This window comes from Salvelinus sp. IW2-2015, linkage group LG24, assembly GCF_002910315.2.
Source record: "Salvelinus sp. IW2-2015 linkage group LG24, ASM291031v2, whole genome shotgun sequence".
NCBI classification, from domain to species: Eukaryota; Metazoa; Chordata; class Actinopteri; order Salmoniformes; family Salmonidae; genus Salvelinus; species Salvelinus sp. IW2-2015.
Genome location: NC_036864.1, coordinates 8,623,149 through 8,649,652, shown reverse-complemented (window position 1 = coordinate 8,649,652; position 26,504 = coordinate 8,623,149). Strand labels below are relative to the sequence as shown.

Below are 26,504 nucleotides of genomic sequence, written 5' to 3'. Positions count from 1 at the left end.
AGGCAGTTAACACACTGTTCCTAGGCTGTCATTGTAAATAAGAATTTGTTCTTAACTGACCTGCCTAGTTAAATAAAAGTTAAATAGTTAAATAAATAAAAAACACACTTGGCTAATTTTTCTTTCCTTCACACTAAGCAGCTACATGTCCCATGGGACAGATCTTCTTACATTGAATCTGTACTTTTCCTGGCAAGACTTTCTCAAACCTCAGCATCACTGATAAGCGTTCACTTCTTTGACCCTCTTTCATGCCGATCAACCTTTTGGCCTCAATCACTCTGCCTCCCTTCACATTTTCTTTAATATCATCTGTGGACATAGATATTGGGACCCGAGTGATGACTCCCCTCAATCTAAGCACCAGGGACATGGCTTTTAATCTTCTTCCCATTAAACGTTTCCATTTTGGAGAATCTTCTCTTGATGAGCCTGGCTACCACACAATATTAATAACCTACCATTTCCAATTAACCAAACAAATTTCACTTCACCTACCTCTTTCTCCACGCCATTAGTTAGTCGGATACCTAGGGTGTAAGTGAGGCCCTGTGGTCTCATCAAACACTATCTTGTCTCCACCTAGCGTTCGGATAACCACAACTGGAAAACAAAAATCTAAAATAAACAAAAATCAAACGACCACTAGATGGAGCCAGATGACAACTTTTATACAAGCGTTGACCGTGTGCGGACCTCAAACGATATCAAATAATCACATAGAAGAATGAGCCAGATATTTCTCCGGATGTATAAGTGTAAAGCATCCGGTTAGCGTTTCCGCTCACTACCAAATATGGTGATGGAAAGAAGGTCAGTGGCCGACAGTAGGAGAAGATGGAGCGAGATGGATTTTGTCTGATATTATGCACATTTTAGCACCGATTAAATATTTGATTTCAATATAGTTTTCTGTTCCCAAAACTATATTCTGTTACTAACAGAATAGATTAAGTTTAGTAGATTTTACCCTTTGCCAAAGTCTAAAAAATGCCGTTGTTTAGAAGGAGTGCAAGGGCGAATTGAGTTATTGTACAGGCGCATTTCACAGAGTAGGCGTTCCCTAACGGATATACGCAAATACATGCTAGAACGCGCAAATAGGATCTCGCTAGCTCGTGCTTGGCTCTGCCCTCCTCCTTGCTTGTTCTGCCCACTATGACTAATTTGTTCACATCGGAAACGGCAGGCTGTAGTCTATCGTTGGTTAGTTATAAAAATCTATGACATAGTCTTACAATTGGAATCAATGATTGTATATTGGAATCCAACCAACACGTCTAGCAATCCAAAGGTTGTGTGTTGAAATCCCATCATGCACAACTATCATACTAATTTTAATAATGAAGATTTACATTTACTATGTTATTTCTACCCCTGAGTCCAGGTTGCAGCAGTAGACCTGAATGATTGAGAATGAAAGTGAAAGTGCCAAAGTGGCAGCTACACATTTGGATGAAAGGTTTGCGGCGTTATCACATACCACTTCAAAAGTTAGGAGATGCATATTATTTTCCTGTGGCTCAGTTCATTATCAAAGAGACTTTACAGAGACTCCTTTATTTAAACATTGGAATAGCAGGCTCCAGTGTCATGCGGCTGCGTCTCCTTTCCCTCCTTTTTATCATCAAAGTGTGTCGACTCAATATTGTAAGGCGAGGTCAGTACATTTTGTCTGTTACAATTATGTATAGTAAGGGATAAACGTCGTCCCTTTGCAGAGTTAATTTTTACAAGGTATTTTACAGAACGGCGTTGTTTATCCCGCTTATAGCACAGTTGCCAAATAAAACATTTACCTGTGGAATTTTTTCTTCCTTTGATTTAAATTTTTTAAGCGAATTCACACTTTCTTATATTTTGGTTGCTAGTTCGATATTTATCCTCCCATGTTTCTAGTTTGACCAGCTGTTTTCAGAAACTGATATTTTTTTTTATTCAGTTGTCATATAAGCAGGTTTGCTATCAGCAAACTATTTATCTAGCTAAATAAGCGACCCAGTCGTTCGTTCTTTATGTTCGTTTGCCATGCTCAGCGGCAACGTTCGTATCCCTTGCTTACTGCTAGCTACAGCTACAAAGTCACGCCCCGGCTCTTCAGTCAGAATAACGGCAACTTGTAGTATTTTGCGTTTGTTTACGCCGTTTATACCACAGTTACCAAATAAAACAATACTATAAGAACACATTTACTGTTAGAAATAACATTTAACCAAATGCTAGTCTTAAAGAAATGGGAGATAATGTCTAGATGCTTTTTACAGTGTAGATCTAGTGTAAATACTGAACAACAATAGCGGCCTCAGATCATCCCACAGGTGAAGAAGCTGGATGTAAGAGGGGCTAGCATGATTACACTTGTCCTGCAGTTGTGAGGCTGTTTGGACATACTYCCAAAWTTTCTAAAACGAGGATGGAGGCGGCTAATGGTAGAGAAACTAATATTCAATTCTCTGGCAACAGCTCTGGTGGACATTCCAGCAGTCAGGCACGCTCCCTCAAAGAATTGCTGGCATTGTGTTGTATGACAGAACTGCACATTTTAGAGTGGCCTTTTATTGTCCCAACAAGGTGCACCTTTGAAATAAATGATCATGCTGTTTTATCAGCTTTTTGATGTGCCACACCTGTCAGGTGGATGGATTATTTTGGCAAAGGAGAAATTATCACTAACAGGGATGTAAACAAATTTGTGCACAATATTTGAGAGAAATAAGCTTTTTGTGTGTATGAAATATTTCTGGGATCTTTTATTTCAGCTCATGAAACATGGTACACTTTACATGTTGCGTTTATATTTTTGTTCAGTATGCATTACCTGGCTGAGCTGATGAGACAGTGGATTGCGCAGTCAGATGGAACAGAGTAAATACGCATTTCAATGTCATAGATTTAGTAGGTGGTAACTTGTGGAATAGACACCAGCTAGAATGCGGTTTTAACCAATTGGCATACAGGATTAGACCCACTCGTTGTATAATTCCAAGGTAATGTTACAGAACGTCTGTGTTTTATCCCTTACTTACTATTTATTCATTTATTTCACACTGAATAATAAGCATATGTTTTTTTCTTTCTGTTATTTATTCATGAATGGTTATTTGGTGTGTCTGTGTGTGTTGTTGAGGATGCTACTCACCTGTTGGGGGCTGCCATCCGCATAGATTGAACAACACTCTTAAAAGGTGTTATCTAGAACCTAAAATAACCCTTTTTGGTTCCAGGAAGTACCCTTTTGGTTCCAGGTAGAACTATCATTCTCTCATACACGCTTTGAAAAAAGGGTTATTCGGCTGTCCCCATAGGAGAACCCTTTTTGGTTCCAGGTAGAACACCTTTTGGTTCCATGTAGAACCCTCTGGCGAAAGGGTTCTACATGGAACCGTGACATAGACTGACCAGGTGAATCCAGGTGAAAGCTATGATCCCTTATTGATGTCACTTGTTAAATCCACTTCAATCAGTGTAGATGAAGGGGAGGAGACAGGTTAAATACGGATTTTTAAGCCTTGTGTCAATTGAGACATGTATTGGGTATGTGTGCCATTCAGAGGATGAATGGGCAAGACAAAATATTTAAGTGCCTTTGGACAGGGTATGGTAGTAGGTGCCAGGTGCACCGGTTTTAGTGTGTCAATAACTACAACGCTGCTGGGTTTTTCACACTCAACAGTTTCCCGTGTGTATCAAAAACGGTCCRCCACCCAAAGGACATCCAGCCAACTTGACACAACTGTGGGAAGCATTCAACATGGGCCGGCTTCCCTGTGGAACGCTTTCAACACCTTGTAGATTTCATGCCCCTACTAATTCAGGCTGTTCTGAGGGCAAAAGGGGGTGCAACTCAATGTTTTGTACACTCAATGTGTTTGTGTGTTATTTAGTGCAGTTTCATCAAATAGTTTTTACACATTTGTTTCAGATACTACCAGGTGTCCTAAAATAGAGAATGAAATAGTAATAACATGGACAATCAAGCTGTCTTAAATCAATCATAGCCTATGTGTTAGTAAAGAAAAATGTGTGTTTTTAATTTAAAAAAGCAATGGGCAATTATTCTTTACCCAAATGGTCCCCAGAGGAAGAGGGCCTAATCACCGATCCCTGTTTGAGAAATGCTGAAAGAAACCATGTTACCTTACCCTGAAAGCAGTCTAAGCAGACAGAGGCCAGTTATGGACCTAAACTCAAACACTCATGAAAACATGAAAAAGTTATTGTCTATAATCAAAGAATGTAATTTTGGCCATAATTWTTTTTTTTTTATATAAGTTGATGGAAATATATATATTTTTAAATACATTTTGGAGAGATTTTTGAAATGTAAAACAACCTCAGCAGCCTCCCAACCTGAGATTGGAAGGTTGGGAGTTCAATCCCCGGGTGAGTCCTACCAAAGACTATAAATGGGACCTGATTCCTCTCTGCTTGGCACACAGCATTAAGGAGTGGATTGGGGGTAAGGCCCTGTGACAGATTCGGGTGTATACTTGTACATTAAGAGGATTCATACTCCAGAAACAGAAGATTTGATGCCTGGGACTTGTTATGGATAAAAGCCTATACAGACAGATTGGTAAAAGATATCTGCTTGTTGACAAGATGATAGGGATTCACCGAAGGGAAATATTGACCAACAGAGCATCTTTGAATAGTACTCTTCATGCACACCTCAAAAACAAACTAGAGTTTTTTATTTTTTGAGCTTCTGTGTTGTATATTAGTGTAATATTGGGATGTAAACTCAGACTGCATTTCAACTCAATATCTGACATGGTACAGGTGTCTTCTTCAATTTGCGCCAATAACCATATGTGTGTGAGGTGTATACTTTTGATACCATGAAGATTTTTAAGATTACCAAACAACACCATGTGTGACCCTGTTTTAGCCTATTGTGAAACAGGGGTTGAACACAATTTGGCAGTGGACACTATTTGACATGACAGGAACCTGCCACATCTATGGGCCAACCCAATGAAGGCTCTTTTAAAGGCTCTCTGGAATGTAATAGTTAAACATTTTGGCACCCGGGGTTGCACATTTTGTGGAATATTCAGAGTAGGGCAGGGCTGTATACCGTTTTTACGATATTGATGCACGGACCGGTTTGGGTTTTTACTTTACCTTCTATAACGGTATTTGAATGTTTGGTTTGTTAAATGTAATACGCAGTGTGTAACACCCATTTTTATAGTTTACTTCGCTACTTGAGTCATCACTCTCTTCATGCGCTTTCCACACAGACCTAGTATGCCCAGCTTGTGTCACTCAAGGAGCGCATTTGTTTTTCCTCAACCACGAGACACTTGCATTCAGTCTGCCTGGTCTATGCAGCACATGCAACAATGTTGATGACAACGATACAGTTGTCACTTTGCTTCTTAATATAAATCTACTAGCATTCTATAATTACACTATTAGCTTGTGTTTCTTACATCTGCAAACAGCTCGTTTGTCTTTTCTTATCTAGTTGTTCCTAAATCTTATTAGCCGCTGATTGTTAGACGCTAATGCTAATCGCTAGCTATCTAGCTAATAAATGCACTGAGTAAGAGCAAGCGTAATTAGCTATACAGCCTGAGAATACCAGTGATGGTGTAGACCTATATCAGCATGTTGTTTGTGCAACAGTATCTTCTAAATTAAATAGGTAAACACAAAGCAAGAATGTGTTAGCTACATGAAGTAGCTAAGAGAAAACATTCAATGTAGCCAAAGATTATAGGGTCCCCTAGAAAAGGCATATAAACACTTAAGATCCTACCCTGACACAACTCCTCCCTGGCATTTTCATTCATTGTCATGTCAAACAGCACTGTATTCAAAGTGCCCACTATTATATAGTAAATAAATAATTATAATAGACATTCTATTTCCATTATTCCAACAGTTAACCCAAGTGTTTTGCTCTAAATTGCAACATTTGGTTAAAAATGAGGCCCAGATTGCTTGCCCATATTGTGTAGCCCTACGTGGCAGAGTAGACATGATCTCAAATGCAGAAATTTATGAAAATTATGACATTTTTTTGGTTGAAGTTGAATTGAACAGTATAAAACAATCAGAATGGAGAAAGACCCATTGAAATCACTTAGAATGTATGTGTTGAGACACTACTCATAAAGCAAATTTTGAACTTTTATTATTAGAAAACATAAATATCGTCATACCGTAAAAAAAAATTTTTTTAACCGCGATGTACTATTTTTGCCATATTGCCCGACCCTAATTTAGAGGTGGAAACTGTTCGTGGGAATTAACGGGAATATATGGGAATTAACAGGAATATATGGGAATTCATGGAAATATATGCAAATTAATATTAATATCATTTAAATGTAGATGTTTTTTGCATTTGATATATTTACCATATATGGAGACAGAAACATAAACCTTTTACCTTATCATTGTCACGCCCTGACCATAGTAAGCTGTTTTTTCTCTGTGTTGGTTGGGGCGTGATAGTGACTTGGGTAGGTCATCTAGGTGTTTTTGTATTTCTATGGTGGCCTGATYTTGTTCGCAATCAGAGGCAGCCGTTTATCGTTGTCTCTGATTGGGGATCATATTTAGGTAGCCATTTCCTCATTTGTGTTTGTGGGATCTTGTCTATGTTTAGTTGCCTGTCAGCGCTAGTTGTATAGCGTCACGTTTCGTTTGTTCATTTTGTTGGTTTGTTCGGTGTTCATTCGTTAAAAGAGAATGTACGCATACCACGCTGCGCCTTGGTCTCATTCTAACGACGGACGTGACAGAAGATCCCACCAACAAAGGACCAAGTAGCGTGCCTAGGAGGAGGAAGTATCCTGGACTTGGGAAGAGATCCTGGACTTGGGAGGAAATCCTGGCAGGACAGGATCGCCTTCCTTGGCGGGAGTCGCCTAGGAGCATGAGAGGACAGCAACGACGTTGGGGAGGAAGGCCACAGAAACCCCAATAAAAAATAAATTGGTGGGCACATGGAGCAGTCGGCGGAGCCGAGGAGTGAACCAGAGCCAGTCAGGGAGTTGAGTGAGGAACTCGACGCAAGATTCCGGAGAGAGGTGCTAGCATTGAGAGCGCTGCAGAGCGGGCGTGCTGAGGTGCGTGTCATCAGCCCGGTGCCACCTGTACCGGTCCCACACATCAGGTCTCCGGTGCGCATCCACAGTCCAGTACGTCCTGTGCTAGCTTCCCACACTTGCCGGGCTGGAGTGAGCATCCAGTCAGGAAGGGTGGTGCTTCCTCTCCGCACTCGTCCTGAGGTGCGTGTCATCAGCCCGGTGCCACCTGTACCGGTCCCACACATCAGGTCTCCGGTGCGCATCCACAGTCCAGTACGTCCTGTGCCTCTTCCCCGCACTCGCCCTGAGGTGCATGTCATCAGCCTGGTGCCACCTGTACCGGTCCCACGCATCAGGCCTCCAGTGCGCCTCCACAGTCCAGAGCTTCCGGCGACAGTTCCCAGTCCAGAGCTTCTGGCAACAGTTCCCAGTCCAGAGCTTCCGGTGACAGTTCCCAGTCCAGAGCTTCCGGTGACAGTTCCCAGTCCAGAGCTTCTGGCGACAGTTCCCGGTCCAGAGCTTCCGGCGACGTTTCACAGTCCGGAACCTCCAACGACGGTCCACGGTCCGGAACCTCCTGAGACGGTCCACGGTCCGGAACCTCCTGAGACGGTCCGCGGTCCGGAACCTCCTGAGACGGTCCGCGGTCCGGAACCTCCTGAGACGGTCTGCGGTCCGGAGCCTCCAGCGACGGTCCCCGGTCCGGAGCCTCCGGCGACGATCTGCAGTCCGAGCCTCCAGTGGTGGTTCCCAGTTCAGAGCCTCCGGCGATGATCCACGGTCCGGTGCCTCCAGCGACGAAGCCTTCAGCGACGGTCGGCGGTCCAGAGCCTCCAGCGACGATCTGCAGTCCAGAGCCTTCGGCGGGGGTTCTCAGTCCGGAGCCTCCGGGGACGATCCACGGTCCGGTGCCTCCAGCGACGACCCACGGTTCGGAGCTTCCGGCGATGATCCCCGCACCAGAGCCGCCATGGAGGAAGACGTATCTGCGAGCGGAGTGGGTACTTCGTCCCGCACCGGAGCCGCTCCCTTCGCCCTGCGTCATCCATCATAGATGCCCACCCAGACCCTCCCCGATTGAGTCAGGTTTTGCGGTCGGAGTCCGCACACTGTCACGCCCTGACCATAGTAAGCTGTTTCTTCTCTGTGTTGGTTGGGGCGTGACAGTGACTTGGGTGGGTCATCTCTGTGTTTTTGTATTTCTATGGTGGCCTGATATGGTTCCCAATCAGAGGCAGCCGTTTATCGTTGTCTATGATTGGGGATCATATTTAGGTAGCCATTTCCTCATTTGTGTTTGTGGGATCTTGTCTATGTTTAGTTGCCTGTCAGCGCTAGTATAGCTTCACGTTTCGTTTGTTCATTTTGTTGGTTTGTTCGGTGTTCATTCATTAAAAGAGAATGTACGCATACCACGCTGCGCCTTGGTCTCATTCTAACGACGTACGTGACAATCATAAGTAGACATAATTGCAAATTATTAAATCCTTCCAATATACATTTTCAAAAACTATTTAATTACGAATTAAACTTTAATTAAATAAGTTGACTCTTCACATGGGATGATTTCACTGAATATTGAATGATGCCCAATGATCCATCGCATCTCCCAAAAATATTTTTCAACATACATCTGTAAAATGATAGTCGAGAAARTAAAGCTTTGGTTGTCTTCCCCTTGTCTTCTCCCTGGACCTCTTCAATGACCTCCTCAATGTCCACCTCGTGAACATCTGAGGCCTCATCTTCACTGTCACTTTCCAACCTTGTTGAGGATGGCTCGTTGTCAGGCCCGTTGTCAGGCTCAAAAAGCCWAAAATTTGCCCGGGTGGTCACCAATATTTCAACCCTTGTATTGGTCAACCTTTCGCGTGCTGTGTGTGTTCCTAAACCAGGACCAGTTGCGCTCTGAGGCGGCTGACGTCGGTGGGATTTGGAGGATGATGGAGGCAACAGGGGAAAGAGCCTCAGATRCACAAAGTCCCTTCCACCAGGTGGCTGATGAGATATGTTGGCACGACTGCCATATTGCATCTCCATCCCAAAGCCCTTGCTTGGAAGTGTACTTCGCCAGACTGCCAAGAACCTTGCCCTCATCCAAGCCAAGGTGGCGAGACACGGTAGTGATGACACCATAGGCCTTGTTGATCTCTGCACCAGACAGGATGCTCTTGCCAGCATACTTGGGGTCCAACGTATTCGCTGCGGCGTGTATGGGTTTCAGGCAAAGTCTTCACGCTTTTTGATGTATTTCAGAACTGCAGTTTCCTCAGTTTCCTCCTCTTTGGAGCAACAGTGAAGTGGGCAGGGCAGTACGGATTTCTTCTCTACATCTGCAAGCAGAGTCTGAATATCAGACAGGATGGCATTGTCTCCCTCAATCCGTGCAATGGCTACTGCTATAGGTTTCAAGAGTTTCAGGCTGCTTACCACTCTCTCGGGTGTTGCTGGGCAGCTTCAATGTGGTGCTCTTATTCTTCTCACTTCAAATCAAAATTGTATTTGTCACATACACACGGTTAGCAGATGTTAATGCGAGTGTAGTGAAATGCTTGTGCTTCTAGTTCCGACAATGCAGTAATAACCAACGAGTAATCTAACCTAACAATTCCACAACTACTACCTTATACACACAAGTGTAAAGGGATAAAGAATATGTACATAAAGATATATGAATGAGTGATGGTACAGAACGGCATAGGCAAGATGCAAGTAGATGGTATAGGAGTACAGTTATACATATGAGATGAGTAATGGCGTAGGGTTATAAAGCATAAGGTGGCATAGTTTAATGTGTGCTGTGATTACATGTATTACATAAAGATGGCACGAATGGAGTAGAGATGAGTTAGAGTAAAGTAATACATATACATATGAGATGAGTAATGTAGGGTATGTAACTACTATCATTAGTAGGCATTGTTTAAAGTGGGCTATGATACATTTTTACATTTCCATCCAATTCCTATTATAAAGTGGCTGGAGTTGAGTCATATGTTGGCAGCGGTCCACTATTAGTTTGGGTGGTGTTTACAGTCTTGATGCCTTCGGGAGATAGAGAGCTGTTTTTCAGTCTTTCGGATTCCCTGCTTTCCATGCACCGTGTGCTGACCTCGCATTCTGGTATGATAGCGGGTAACGGCAGTAGTTGGGTGGTGTTGTCTTAATTTATAGCTTTATGCTTCTTGAATCGGTGGTGTAAAGTGTCCTGTGAGCGGCAGTGTTTCCGGTGATCGTTGTGCACCTCACTACCTCTGGAGAGCCTGTACTTGTGGCGGAGCAGTTGGCCGTGACCCAGCGCGTGATACAGCCCGACAGGATGCTCTCGATTGGTGCATCTGTAAGAAGTTTGTGAGTGCTTTTGTGACAAGCGAATTCTTCAGCTCCTGAGGTTGAAGAGGCGCTGCGCGCTTCTTCACAACGCTGTCTGTGTGGGTGGACAATTCAGTTTGTCCGGATGTGTACACGCAGGAACTTAAAAACTTACTACCCTTTCACTATTACTGTCCCGTCTGATGTGGATAGGGGGTGCTCCCTCTGCTGTTTCCTGAGAGGTCCACAACATCTCCTTTGGTTTTTCGTTGACGTTGAGTGTCGAGGTTTATTTTCTGCCGACCACACTCTCCGTGGGCCCTCACCTCCATCCCTTGTAGGCCGTCTCGTCGTTGTTGGTAATCAAGCCTACCACTCGTAGTTGTCGTCCGCCAAAGCCTTGATGAATTCGAGTTTGGAGGCCGTAGATCGGCCACGCAGTGTGCGTGAACACGCGTGGAGTTAGGAGATGGGTCTCGACACGCACCTTGTGGGCCCAGTGTGAGCACTATAGCGTCGGTGGAGATTGTGTTACCTTACCTCACGCACCGGGGCGGCCGTGCTCCGTCAGGAAGCTCCAGTATCCCTAGTCTGCATCATGGTGGAGGTCGGAGACTCTTCAGCGGTTCCGAGCCTGATGAAGGTTGGAGCGTAGGGTGTTAATGCTGAGTGTGTACGATGACGGCTTCTCACATCTTGTCATCTATGTCACCTCTATTCCTCTTTCCCTGGTCCAGATGGGTTAGGGCAGGTGTGCTTGGTTGTGATGCAGTCGTGTCTGTGGACCTATTTGGGTTCGTTGCTGGTAAGTCAAAGTTGGACGTGGGCGTCTCAGGGTGTCACGGTAGGGTGGGAGTTCACGTGGATTTACTGGCCTGTAGACTAGTCTCTCAAAGCACTGCTCATGATGCACGGGAAGGTGGGTGCTACGGGGCCGGTAGTCGTTTACGGCTCAGTTACCTTAGCTTTCTTGGGAACAGGAACAATGGTGGCCCTCTTGAGCAAGTGGAGAAGCAGACTGGGATAAGGATTGATTGATTATGTCCGTAAACACACCAGCCAGCTGGTCTTCGCATGCTCTGAGGACGCGGCTGAATGGGGCCGTCCTGGGCCTGCAGCCTTGCGAGGGTTAACACTTTAAATGTTTTACTCACCATCGGCTGCCAGTGAAGGAGAGCCCGCAGGTTTTGGTAGCGGGCCGTGTCAGTGGCACTGTATTGTCCTCAAAGCGAGCAAAAAAAGGTATTTAGTCTGTCTGGGAGCAAAACATCCTGGTCGCGACGAGGGGCTTGGTTTTCTTTGTAATCCGTGATTGACTGTAGACCCTGCCACATACCTTTGTGTCTGAGCTGTTGCATTGCGCTCGACCACTTTGTCTCTATACTGGCACTTAGGCTTGTTTGATTGCCTTGGGAGGGAATAGCTACACTGTTTTGTATCGGTCATGTTTCCCGGTCACCTTGCCCTGGTTAAAAAGCAGTGGTTCGCTGCATCTTACAGTTTGCAGCAAGGCGAATGCTGCATCCAATCCACGTTTTCTGAGTTTGTGGACAATGGTTTTAATCGTTTACGCTCGTGGGTATTACGCTCGCCGTGATGCGACTCTTCTAATGCAACTCGCGGCACCCGATCAAGCGTATTCTTCATGTTTGTTGTTGGACGCAATGCGGAACATATCCCAATCCACGTGATCGAAGCAGTCTTGAAGCGTGGAATCAGATTGGTCGGACCAGCCTTGAACAGACCTGAGCGCTGGAGCTTCTTGTTTTAGTTTCCCTCATCAGCACTTTGCTTGGTGAGGGAGATTACTGCTATAACTTGATGACCTAACCATTTCCTTGGCTCTCTTGTAGAGTGTATACATTGTTTTCAGTGCCATGATGTCCTTGAGGAGCAGATTCAATGCATGAGCAGCACAGCCAGTGGGTGTGATGTGAGGGTAGYACTCCTCCACTTTAGACCAAGCAGCCTTCATGTTTGCAGAATTGTCTGTCAGCAGTGCAAATACCTTCTMTTGTCCAAGGTCATTGATGACTGCCTTCAGCTCATCTGCAATGTAGAGACCGGTGTGTCTGTTGTCCCTTGTGTCTGTGCTCTTGTAGAATACTGGTTGAGGGGTGGAGATGATGTAGTTAATTATTCCTTGCCCACAAACATTCGGCCACCCATCAGAGATGATTGCAATACAGTCTGCTTTCTCTATGATTTGCTTGACCTTCACTTGAACTCTGTTGAACTCTGTATCCAGCAAATTACTAGATAAAGCATGTCTGGTTGGAGGGGTGTATGCTGGGTGAAGAACATTCAGAAATCTCTTCCAATACACATTGCCTGTGAGCATCAGAGGTGAACCAGTTGCGTACACAGCTCGAGCAAGACATTCATCAGCATTTRTCTGACTACGTTCCTCCATTGAGTCAAAATAACTTATGATTCCAGGAGGACCATGAGCTGTTGCTATTGAATAAGGTGTCTGATTCATCATTTTCACCTCGAATAGAAGTAGAGGGACTTTTGTCAGAGGTTGCTTGTTGTGAGCGCTGAGGGAACTTTATGCACTTGGCCAGATGATTCTGCATCTTTGTTGCATTCTTCAGATATGATTTGGCACCGTATTTGCAAATGTACACAGCTTTTCRTTCTACATTAGCAACAGTGAAATGTTTCCACATATCAGATAGTGCCRGTGGCATTTTCCTGTAAAGATTAGYAAAAAATGAGTAAATGTTATGAGAATTTCATTATCAATGTTCATAAACTTCAATTAATCTACTCAGTCTGCYACCCAGAGTTTGTAAAGTTCTGGTTTAAATGAAACAGACAGATTTCCCAGCTTACAATAGTCAAAACGTTTATTCACGAGAGCACTCTGAAGTCCATTATACAAAGACATCKATTTTATATCTGGCTCCTTACTTACGCACAAACAGTAGATATCCTACGCACATACATACACACGAACAGTAGYTGAGTTGTATCCTTCTCCAGAGTTCTRACCACTGTGTATCACTACCCAGCCGACAGTTCCATTCCCCCGAGATTAGGGAAACCTTGAGAAGTACTCCCTGTCCTATCATAAYTTTCTCAGAGTTCTAGCCAGGTCGGGTCAAGCACAGTTGAATTGTTCTCTGTATTTTCTTAGGCACACACATACACACATATTTCTCTAACATACTTATGTTTAATACTTTAATTATTCCTTATACATGCTACATAAACTATAATCCCTAATAGTTGGGTTTCAGGGTAGAATTATTTAATCATTATCTTTAAACATATAAATTATTTTATCAGTAAAAAAATWAAATAAAATACAATTCAATGTACAGATAAATAGTTAAGCAGATTAAACAACTCYTTGTAAGATACATATTTTAAAATGAAACATGTATGGAAACAGGTGAATTAACACTCCAGATAGCAGGATCAGGCAAGCTAAAACCCACATGGTAGCAAAAACTAACTAGCAGAAGTTGTTAACAAGTTAGAAATTATTTGAACACACTTTGCTGTAGGCTACTATTTACTAGTTAACAAAAAACCATGTATGTGTAACGGTTGTCGTTGGTGGAAGGAGAAGAGGACCAAAGTGCAGCGTGGTACGTATTCATAATAATTTAATAAAGAATGAATACTGAACAAAAACAACAAACCGACAAACAAACAGTTCTGAAAGGTGCAAACAAAAACACTAAACAGAAAATAACTACCCACAACCCATAGTGGGAAAACAGGCTACCTAAGTATGATTCTCAATCAGAGACAARGATCGACACCTGCCTCTGATTGAGAACCATACTAGGCCAAACACATAGAAATATAACGACTAGAACAAAACATAGAAAAACAACATAGAATGCCCACCCCAACTCACGCCCTGACCAACTAAAAWWAAYAKAWAAAAAAYGAACTAAGGTCAGAACGTGACAGTATGTCATATAAAATATATTCATCCCACCCAGTATTGTAATCAAAACCAGAAAGCATGTAGTCCTTGGCTCAGACAGTGTAGTAGTGTGGGCTCAATATCATCTCATTAGTGTGCAAGATCTTGTACATGTGATTGAAGAATGCACTGTGTATGTTGAGGGTTGCAATTCCATTGAATAGTATAACCAAAATAGTTTAACCAAAATATACCACAAGACCTAGAATTGCCTTATGTGTATCCCACAAAAAAGGTTCACTGTTATAAGCTAACTTTTTTGATGAATTTAAGCAAAATTCCCCAAATTCCCGGGCTTAACTTCCCATGGAAAATTTGCGGAAGATTTCCAGAAATTTACCGGAAAGTTTCTGACCCTTTGCAACCCTATTCACACCCATTGTCTTGCTTATATTGTCCTTAAAACACTACTCAAACATATCTTTCCTCTCGTGCTATGTTTTCTACTAACCTTCCAGAGAGACCATGAGTAATGGCAAACATTGTTAAAGGCCCAGTGCAGTCAAAATGCATTTTCTTTCTGTATTATTTATTATATTATGCAACAACTGAAGAAACTAACACTGTAAAAGTGTGATTTTGTTTTTGTGATAATGTGTGATGTAATAGTTGTTGGTTGAAAATACAATCTACACAGGGCCTTCATCCATGCAAAATGTGCTGATTAGGGGTTTTGGCTTGCCTGGTGACATCACCAGATGGTATAAATTAGTTGACCAATAACAAAGAGAGTTTGAAACCTCTCTGCCAATAACAGCTCATTTTCAGATTACATATCCCTCCCATTAGGTCCCTCCGATCTGGTGGATTGAGCCACATTGTGGTTTATGCACTGCTTACGTGCCCTTTCCTCGCCACTCAGACCACTCCCAGACAGTCCTAGCACAATAATTGTTGGGGGCTTTGGTTCCACCCCAGTTTTATGGGAACACACCTTATTTACTTAGTCACCTTCTCATCACCCCTCAGACGTGTGCCCACCCCTGCCTCAGTGGAAGCTCACCAAGCCCKTGAACAAGTGGGATAGTTATCAAGAAAACTACTTTGTACACTACCAGTGTGTGGATGGCTATGTGAGGATGGCGGGGACCTCCAGTCGCATCAGGTGCAAACGAATTGATCAGGTTCTTCAGTGGGAAGGCCCAACACTGATATGCATACGTAAGTAGACGCGCTACCCACCTATGACACATTAAGACAGACAAGCCACACCTATAAGATCAGGTATTCCAATTATACAATAACTATAGACTARATCTGTAATGCATATCATTTACATATAAAGAGCAGGTATGAGACTAGATATTTGGAACAAATGTGTGTATTTTCTGGCTGATTCTCGCATGCTTATTCCAGCCTACCCATCTATTCCAACTACGATAGAACGTGAGTATTGCCTGTCTGCATGCATGCCTGCCTGCCTGCCTGTCTGCCAGAGAGAGAAAAAGAGACATTCATGAATGTTGTTAATAATTGCCAAAGCGGGATGGCAGGAAATGGTTGTAGTGAGTTTCATGTCAGGGGAGATCATTGAGATTAAAGCCAGCATCTCTCTAGTTTTAGTTTAGTTTTCAGGCTGTGAAAGACTCTATAGAGTTGTTCTCAGTTCCTTATTGGTACTTTTCATCTAGACTTACTCCCACACCAGGGTGTCACCAGTGTTTTATGTTAATGCCAGCTCTAGTGTTTCCATCAGGAGTTCGACACTAAAGACTTGTGGCGAGCGGAATCAACAACGGCATCAATCAAGATTGTTGCGTTTGTGAGAAGGTTACATTTCACGGTTAGCCATTGTTATGTAAATGCTCCCGAGTGGTGCAGCAGTCTAAGGCACTGCATCTCAGTGCAAGAGGCGTCACTACAGTCCCTGGTTTGAATCCAGGCTGTATCACATCCGGGCCGGGATTGGGAGTCCCATAGGGCGGCGCACAATTGGTACAGCATAGGCCGGGGTAGGCCGTCATTGTAAATAAGAATTTGTTCTTAACTGACTTGCATAGTTAAATAAAGGTTAAATGTAAAAATAAAATGACACCTGAAGAGTACCCAGGCCCTTGCCTTGGCTCCAAGTCAGAGCAGGTCCACCGGAGACATGGGTGCCAGCCCACATAGAGGGAAACAGAAAAGTCTGAGCCTTTTGGGTTAAACACTGGGTTAAATTGCCAGAGTGGCGAAGTTGTCTAAGGCACTGCATCGCAGTGCTAGCTATGCCACTAGAGATCCTGGCTCTGTCGCAGCCGACCGGGAGACCCATGGGGCGGCACACAATTGTCCCAACGTCGTCCAGGTTAGGGGAGGGTTTGGCCAGCAGGGATGTTCCTGTCCCTTCGCGCACTAGCCACTCCTGTGGCGCAGTGCACGCTGGCACGGTCGCCAGGTGTATGGTGTTTCCTCCGACACATTGGTGCGGCTGGCTTCCGGGTTAAGCGGGCAATGTGTCAAGAAGCAGTGCGGCTTGGCTGGGTTGTGTTTCAGAGGACACACGGCTCTCGACCTTCGCCTCTCCCGAGTCCGCACGGAGTTTCAGCGATGGGACAGGACTGTAATTACCAATTGGGGAGGGACAGAGAGAGAGAGAGAGAGAGAGAATCATTATCTCTGATATCTGGGAAATTAGCCAATTGGTTAGCATGGGACTTGTGTTCTGTTAACCTCATAGACGTAGGGTGAAACCATCTAAATACACTTTAGTAGCTGTACAACGTTTCCATAATGTTACTGTATGGTTTGAACATAAGGCAGTTAAAAAAGAAATAAGTACAAGTTTGAAAGTAAAATGGAAAGTACCATAGGGGAGTGGGTGCAGATTTATTTTAATACCATAGACTAAAAATAACTGATCACCATGACGAACGCCCTTGAGTCTACATTAGTAATATCCTCTCTTCTTTCCTCTTCTTGTCATCCATCACCACTACTTTCACTTTCTCTCCTATCCTTTTGGGTACGTGATCTGTATGACACAGTTTATGGAAAGATACATTGTATGGAACATTCTGTACATTGCCAATGGACCTAAGGCATTGTTTCCCAAACTCGGTCCTCGGGAGCCCAAGGGTTACACGTTTTGGTTTTTGCCCTAACACTACACAGCTGATTCAAAACGTGAGGATTAGTTGATTATTTGAATCAGCTGTGTAGTGCTAGGGAAAAACCAAAATGTGCACCCCTTGGTTAGGGAAACGCCGACCTAAGGGAAAGGGTCCACTGACATTGATCAGACTGTAGTTATCAACCGTCTGAGTACACGATGTGATTCTCTCTGTGATTTAGGCTGTTTCTGTGGCCAACCCCACACTGTGTGCAGGTGTTGTTTGACTTGGGCTGGGACCTCCAGTTCCTTCAGAAAGTATTCACACCCTTTGACTTTTTCCACATTTTGTTCTGTTACAAAGTGGAATTAAAATGGATTTAATTGTCATTTTTTGTCAACAATCTACACAACATACTCTGTAATGTCTAAGTGGGAAAAAGGATCATATATTAACAGTACCAGTCAAAGGTTTGGACACCCATACTCATTCAAGGATTTTTCTTTATTTTTTACTATTTTCTACATTGTAGAATAATAGTGAAGACATCAAAACTATGAAATAACACATATGGAATCATGTAGTAACCAAAAAAGTGTTAATCAATTCAAAATATATTTTATATTTGAGATTCTGCAAAGTAGCCACTGTTTGCCTTGATGACAGCTTTGCACACTCTTGGCATTCTCTCAACGAACTTCACTTGGAATGCTTTTGCAAAAGTCTTGAAGGAGTTCCCACATATGCTGAGCACTTGTTGGCTGCTTTTCCTTCACTCTGTGGTCCAACTCATCCCGAACCATCACAATTGGGTTGCGGTCGGGTGATTGTGGAGGCCAAGTCATCTCATGCAGCACTCCATCACTCTCCTTCTTGGTCAAATAGCCCTTACACAGCCTGGATGTATGTTTTGGGGCATTGTCCTGTTGAAAAACAAATGATAGTCCCACTAAGCACAAACTGGATGGGATGGGATGGTGTATCGCTGCAGAATGCTGTGGTAGCCATGCTGGTTAAGTGTGCCTTGAATTCTAAATAAATCACTGACAGTGTCACCAGCCATGCACCCCCACACCATCACACCTCCTCCTCCATGCTTCACGGTGGGAACCACACATGCAGAGATCACCTACTTTGGGTCTTACAAAGACATGGCAGTTGGAACCAAAAATCTCAAATTTGATTTGATTTCCACCGGTCTAATGTCCATTGCTCGTGTTTCTTGGCCCAAGTAAGTCTCTTATTCTTATTGGTGTCCTTTAGTAGTGGTTTCTTTGCAGCAATTCGACCATGAAGGCCTTATTCACGGTCTACTCTGAACAGTTGATGTTGAGATGTGTCTGTTACTTGAACTCTGTGAAGCATTTATTTAGGCTGCAATTGCTGAGGCTGGTAACTCTAATGAACTTATCCTCTGCAGCAGAGGTAACTCTGGGTCTTCCTTTCCTGTGGCGGTCCTCGTGAGAGCCAGTTTCATCATAGCACTTGATGGTTTTTGCGACTGCACTTAAAAAAATAAAAAAAAATAAACTTTTTGAAATGTTCTGCATTGACTGACCTTCATGTCTTGAAGTAATGATGGACTGTCATTTCTATTTGCTTATTTGAGCTGTTCTTGCCATAATATGGACTTGGTCTTTTACCAAATAGGGCTATCGTCTGTATACCAACCTTACTTTGTCACAACACAACTGATTGGCTCAAATGCATTAAGATGGAAAGAAATTCCACAAATCAACTTTTAACAAGGCACACCTGTTCATTGAAATACATTCCAGGTGACTACCTCCTGAAGCTGGTTGAGATAATGCCAAGAGTGTGCAAAGCTGTCATCAAGGCAAAGGGTGACTACTTTGAAGAAATAAAATATATTCTGATTTATTTAACACTTTTTTGGTTACTACATGATTCCATGTGTTATTTCATCATTTTTATATCTTCACTATTATTCTACAATGTAGAAAACAGTAAAAATAAAGAAAAACCCTTGAATGAGTAGGTGTGTCCAAACTTTTGACTGGTACTGTATATTTCCATGCTAGGTTGGAATAATACTGTAAAAATGATGACAATACCCTTTTAGTGTAGGAGCTGTTTGAAAAGCCCGTCTGAAATTTCAAACAGTTTTGGAGGGATGATGTTTTGGCCTACATGGTGACATCACCATGCAGTAAATTAGTTAATAGACCAATAAGAAAGAGTTCCAAACTTCTGCCAATAACAGCAAATTTTCTTTCCCCCTCCGACTCAGACCACTCCCAGACAGTCCTAGAAAAATTGTTGCTATTTTGGTTTCTTTTTAACCATTTCACAGTAAGTTACTTAATTGTTACCCAGAAATTATTTGATATTAAGCTAAAAACAGCTGCATTAGACCTTTTAAACACTATTATTGCACACAGAGTGAGTCCATGCAACTTATGTGGCTAAGCAACATTCAAAACATTTCAGATTTTCATTTTAAATTCACTTGTAAACATTTCCTAAAACATAATTCCACTTTGATACTATGGGGTGTTGTGTGTAGATCGGTGACACCAAATTTAAATTCAATCAATTTTAAATTCAGGTTGTAACACAACAAAATGTGTAAAAATTCAAGGGGTGTGAATACTCTCTGAAGGCACTGTAAGTCCCTGCCCTGGCTGTATTGATTTCTTATGACTGACCTCTTTTATCCTCTCTCCCCCAACAGCTTCAACAACTCACAAGAGAACTCCATCTCCCACAGTGCACCTCTCAGTGCCCACAGAGAGAAATAGCCCAAGACCAACCACTCCCAGTTCACTTTTATCTCCAACACCGCGTATGTCCCTCCCAATTTTCATCAATTGCTGCCTTTCTTCTCTCCGTATGTTAATGATCAATGTGCTTCTATGAGAGGTATGGTTGGACAGGTCAGTTAAAACTGTTGCTCTGACCTTTGCCCCCTAACCCTGGATCCTGTCACAGAGAACCAAGAGGTCATTACTACTGTTACAGTGACAACCACCATCATCGATGACCTTACATCAGTGCCAGTGGATAAGTCCAGTGCGGTGACTTCTGTCTTCAGAACCCCAGCCTCCAGTGAGGATCCAGTTGGCGGTGAGGAGACTTGTCCCATAGTATATCACTCTATTGAATAGTACAGATATATTTTTGTTGCATTTATTTAAGGATCTGTGTTGGGTAATGGTCCATTCTGGTGTACTGTTCTTTGTTGTTCATGCTAGACCAGGGGTTCCCAAAACTCTTTGGCCCACGACCCCATTTTGATATCTGAAAATTCTCATGGCTCCAACCATGTGAAAAAAATGTAATTWAAATGTAATTTAAATGTTATTAACAGCCAATGTTACTTTTTTATTTGGGGCCTTTCCCTTACTGATGCTGTTTTCTGTTAGAAACATGGTTGGCTTTTGAAAGACTCTACAATAACAAGTCTTTCCTCTGAATTCACTGATTTGGTCAGTCATCTGTAGAATGTTTTTTTATTTCCCCACCCAGCATGCTTGTGTTCAGTTTGTTCAGTTTCCCAAATGTGTCTATTACATAGGCAAGGAGACGCATTTTCTTTTCATTACACAGAAATTCAACCAAGTCTGTTTTTGTTACATCCATTATGAATGACAACAGTTACTCCATCAATGTGAAAAATCTTTCCAATACTCCCCTCCATAACCACCAAGCCTCGGTGTGAAATAGAACGTTGTCATGCTCTGATCCCATATCTCCACATAGTTTTGTGAACAGGCGTGCGCGCAGTGGATGTGGTTGGATGTAGTTTACAATCAAAGTTACCTGCTGCAGTATATCTCCCGAGTTCTGTGCTCAGGTCTTTTGCAGCCAGGTGCTCTCGGTGTATCATACAATTCGTCAATATGGCAGAGGGAGACATTCATAACTAGGGTGCAGAGGCCTGCCCACCTTCCCACCATAGATGGAGCCCCATCTGTGCAAAGCCCACCATTTGATCACATGGAATCTGTTTTTCGTCAATATAGCCACGCAGCACACTGAACATCCCCTGTGCCATTTCATGCTTGGGAATCGTGAGACAGAACGTTATGTCCGACATGTATAGCGAACAAAAGTCAATGCATGGGCATCTCCGCCCTCACAGCTAACGTTAATTTGGAGAGCATAAACTGGGAKGTTTTTGAGTCGTTCACTCAGTTTCCTCTTGATTGCTAGCAATCACATACATTATTTGTTTAACAGTGTTATCTGACAAAGGTATTGATGTGAGCTTCTGTGCTGGTGCCTCCCCACACATTGAACATTTTCCTGTGACCCCATTTTTATATCCGGTGACCCCACTTAGGGTCGCGACCCCTCGTTTTGGAACCGCTGTGCTAGACGATGCTAGTCTTTAGAGAAAACTGCCTGTGTTCCTCTGCCAGCTGGCTTCACTCCCACTGATCTCTCCTGGCATGGGCATGCTAACTACACACTCACTACAACCATTTCCTGGCATCATTCTTTGACCATTATTACCACACTCGTGAATCTCTCTCTCTCAAGACTTTTACTTACTTATGCAGTCTCTCTTTCTCTCTCACTCTCAGGTGGAAGCACTGAGAAGAGTTCTGCTACAGCCATATATGCGGGTGAGTAGGCTACCAAACAGATTACAGGGAGGGAGAGAAGGAGTATAACAGGAAGAAAGTCTGAGTCCTTTCTCCTGATGGTTTTGTTTCTCTCTTGTTCCCATTGAATGGAAATCCTAGGTGTAGGTGGGGTGGTAGTAACTGCATTGCTGGTTGCAGCGTTTGGAGTGCTAATGTTTGGGAGAAGGAAATGGTAAGATTGGCTGGTCAACCAGTGTTTCCTTGTGGGGAAGGGGGTCTTATTACGTCTCTGTTGAATTTCAAACACTTTCTCTCCCTTATGACAGGATGCAGCGGCTTGATCTGTCGCCAACACCAGACGAAATAGTGCAAATTAATGTTGTGACATGAGCCACACTCCTTAGTGCCCTGACTGACAACCAGCAGCCGCTTAGAAAAGGCAAAATTGCATCAGTCTGATGGTGGGGGAACAATGACCTTGGATTGGACAAGAGGTGGACCAAAAATGTGTGGCCCAGACCTCGTTGTCCTCGTGTGGAAAATGAAAATACCTAAAGCACCACCCAAATGGATTAATTTAAGACATATTGATTTATTTAATTTATTAATTAATATCCATAAACTTTTTTGAGGATAGATTCTAAATTAATATGGAAGCATATTGGTTATATTAAAAAAACAATTAACTACAGTGCATTCGGAAAGTATGCAGACCCTTTGACTTTTTCCACATTTTGTTACAGCCTTATTCTAAAAATGTATTAAAAAAAATCCCTTATCAAACATAATGACAAATCAAAAACAGATTTTAAGACATTTTTGCAAATGCATTACCAATAAAGAACTGAAATATCACATTTACATACTGTAAGTATTCAGACCCTTTACTCAGTACTTTGTTGAAGCACCTTTGACAGCGATTACAGCCTTGAGTCTTCTTGGGTATGACGCTACAAGCTTGGCACAACTGTATTTGGGGAGTTTCTCCCATTCTTCTCTGCAGATCCTCTCAAGCTCTGTCAGGTTGGATGGGGAGCGTTGCGACACAGCTATTTTCAGGTCTCCAGAGATGTTCGATCGGGTTCAAGTCCGGGCTTTGGCTGGGCCACTCAAGAATATTCAGAGACTTGTCCCAAAGCCACTCCTGCGTTGTCTTGGTTGTGCGCTTAGGGTCGTTGTCCTATTAGAAGGTGAACCTTCGCCCCAGTCTGAGGTCCTGGACGCTCTGGTGCAGGTTTTCATCAAGGCTCTCTCTGTACTTTGCTCTGTTCATCTTTCCCTCAATCCTAACTAGTGTCCCAGTCCCTGCCACTGAAAAACATCCCCACAGCATGATGCTGCCACCACCATGCTTCACAGTAGGAATGGGATTGGCCAGGTGATGAGCGGTACCTGGTTTCCTCCAAATGTGACGCTTGGCATTCAGGCCAAAGAGTTCAATCTTGGTTTCATCAGACCAGGGAATCTTGTTTCTCATGGTCTGAGAGTCCTTTAGGTGCCCTTTGGCAAATTCCAAGCAGGCTGTCATGTGCCTATACTGAGGAGTGGCTTCCGTCTGACGACTCTACCATAAAGGCCTGATTGGTGGAGTGCTGCAGAGATGGTTGTCCTGGAAGTTTCTCCCATCTCCATAGAGGAACTCTAGAGCTCTGTCAGAGTGGCCATCGGGTTCTTGGTCACCTCCCTGACCAAGGCCCTTCTCCCGATTGCTCAGTTTGGCCGGGCGACCACCTCAAGGAAGAGTCTTGGTGGTTCCAAATTTCTTCCATTTAAGAATGATGAGGCCACTGTGTTCTTGGGGACCTTCAATGCTGCCGACGTTTTTTGATACACTTCCCCACTGCTGTGCCTCGACACAATCCTGTCTCTGAGCTCTACGGACAGTTACTTCGACCTCATGGCTTGGTTTTTTCTCTGACATGCACTGTCAACCGTGGGACCTTATATAGACAGGTGTGTTCCTTTTACAATTCATGTCCTATCAATTGAATGTACCACAGGGGGACTCCAATCAAGTTGTAGAAACAGCTCAAGGATGAAAAATGGAAACAGGATGCACCTGAGCTCAATTTCGAGTCTCATAGCAAAGGGTCTGAATACTTCTGTAAAATAAGGTATTTATGTTTTTTATAAATTTGCAAAAATGTCTAAACCTGTTTTTTCTTTGTCATTATGGGGTAGTGTGTAGATTGATGAGGGGAAAAAAWWYWTTAATCCATTTTAGAATAAGTCTGTAACCTAAATCAAAAAATGTGGAATAAGTGAAGTGAATAATTTCCGAATGCACTGTATAGCTTGGGTTACTATACAGATCTAACAATTGTTTTACTGTATCCATTACAAAGACCTTAGTAACCCAACTGCTGCTTTCTGTCCATGATTATGGTGACATCTATCAAAACACAACCAAGACCTTACTTTGTGAATTAAATGTTATTAAATGAATTAGATGTTATTATAAGACACAACATTGCACCGTGTATGAATCACTAAATTGTCTGTCACTCCCAAACAGAAGACATCTGCATTGGTACCAATTTATTTTTAAATGTATTAACTTATATTTCCTTGTATATACATTACCAGCCAAATATTTTCACACCTACTCATTCCAGGATTTCTTTCTTTTTACTATATTGTAGAATCATAGTGAAGACATCAAAACTATGAAATAACACATATGGGATCATGTAGTAACCAAAAAAGTGTTAATCAAATCKAAATATATTTTATATTTGAGATTCTGCAAAGTAGCTACCCTTTGCATTCTCTCAACCAGCTTCATGAAGTAGTCACCTGGAATGCATTTCAATTAACAGGTGTACCTTGTTAAGTTACTTTGTGGAATTTATTTCCTTCTTAATCTGTTTGAGCCAATCCATTCTGTTGTGACAAGGTAGGGTTGTTTAACAGGCCTTTTGTATCTTTCAGATACTGTGTATCTTTCAGATACAAAAGGCCCAACTGGCTGGAATAATTTACCTGTAGAAATCAGGGCATTAAAATTACAGTGAATTTAAGAAAACCCTTTTTCAAATGTTAAGAACAAACTGTTAATATACAAATATGGTCACATAATGTTAGTTTTTTATTTGTATTATGTAAGTTGAGTGTTTTATTATTAGACAGTAGTTGCCATATTATAGTTGCTTCGTTTTTTTAATTTGGACACTCAATAAGATTTGTAGTTACATCCATGTACGTGCAAATGTGAGAAAATTACAGTTCGGGCTATATTTGTGTACAGTGCTAAGAGGTTGAAATTGTAAAATCGGGAAGATTGCACCTTTCCCTAATAAACATTTAGTGGTACCAGTGGCTTCCTGCTTGTTTGTACAGTGTATTCTTGCACAAATATGATCACACTGGAACATACCAGACAACCTTGATTTAATGACATGAGTTGGAATGTGCGTGATGATCTACAGTGGCAAGAAAAAGTATGTGAACCTTTTCGAAATAACTAGATTTCTGCATAAACTGGTGATACAATTTGATCTGATCTTCTAGGTCTCAACAATAGACAAACACAGTCTGCTTAAACTAATGACACACAAATAATTATACGTTTTCATGTCTATTGAACACACCGTGTAAACGTTCACAGTGCAGGGTGGGAAAAGTATGTGAACCCTTGGATTTYATAACTGGTTGCCCCTCCTTTGGCAGCAATAACCTCAACCAAACGTTTTCTGTAGTTGCGGTCAGACCTGCACAACTGTCAGAAGGTTCCACAGTAACAGTTCCACAGTAGTGCTGTGGAACATCCGGGTGCACTTTTGCAAACTTCAGACGTGCAGCAATGTTTTTTTTGACAGCAGAGGCTTCTTCCGTGGTGTCCTCCCATGAACACCATTCTTGTTTAGTGTTTTACGTATCGTAGACTCGTCAACGGAGATGTTAGCATGTTCCAGAGATTTCTTTAAGTCTTTAGTTGACACTAGCATTCTTCTTAACCTCATTGAGCATTCTGCGCTGTGCTCTTGCAGTCATCTTTGCAGAGCGGCCATTCCTAGGGAGAGTAGCAACATGCTGAGCTTTCTCGATTTATAGACAATTTGTCTTACCTTGGACTGAAGAACATCAAGGCTTTTAGAGATACTTCTGTAACCCTTTCCAGCTTTATGCAAGTCAACAATTCTTAATCTTAAGTCTTCTGAGATCTCTTTTGTTCGAGGCATGGTTCACATCAGGCAATGCTTCTTGTGAATTGTAAATTCAAATTTTGTGAGTCTTTTTTATAGGGCAAAGCACCTCTAACCAACATCTCCAATCTCGTGTCATTGATTGGACTCCAGGTCAGCTGACTCCTGACTCCATTTAGTTTTTTGGAGAAGTCATTAGCCTAGTGGTTCACATACTTTTTCCAACCTGCACTTGTGAATGTTTAAATTATGTATTCAATATAAACAATTAAAATACAATAATTTGTGTGCTATTTGTTTGTCTATTGTTGTGACTTAGATGAAGATCAGATCAAATTTGATAACCAATTTATGCAGAAATCCAGGTAATTCCAAAGGGTTCACATACTTTTTCTTGCCACTGTATGTAGGTTTGTGTGACAGTCAGAATTCCCCAGACAGCCCCTATATCTTCCAGACGGTTTCTGTCT

General features: G+C 42.6%; 1 protein-coding gene across 2 annotated transcripts; it reads left to right on the top strand.

Moving 5' to 3' along the window:
- The first annotated feature begins 1,388 nt into the window (after positions 1 to 1,388).
- Positions 1,389 to 25,213, top strand: LOC111951524 (uncharacterized). 2 transcript variants are annotated; one of them, XM_023969663.2, is made up of 8 exons: positions 1,389 to 1,660; positions 15,274 to 15,465; positions 15,661 to 15,690; positions 20,032 to 20,142; positions 20,289 to 20,423; positions 21,887 to 21,928; positions 22,049 to 22,121; positions 22,216 to 25,213. In XM_023969663.2, the coding sequence occupies exons 1-8, from the start codon at positions 1,417 to 1,419 to the stop codon at positions 22,277 to 22,279; spliced, it is 891 nt and encodes a 296-aa protein (XP_023825431.1). In that variant the 5' UTR covers positions 1,389 to 1,416; the 3' UTR covers positions 22,280 to 25,213. The 2 variants fall into 2 exon arrangements, with proteins under 2 accessions (XP_023825431.1, XP_023825432.1); XM_023969664.2 differs by lacking the exon at positions 15,661 to 15,690 and having other exon boundaries at positions 1,391 to 1,660.
- Positions 25,214 to 26,504: the final 1,291 nt, after the last annotated feature.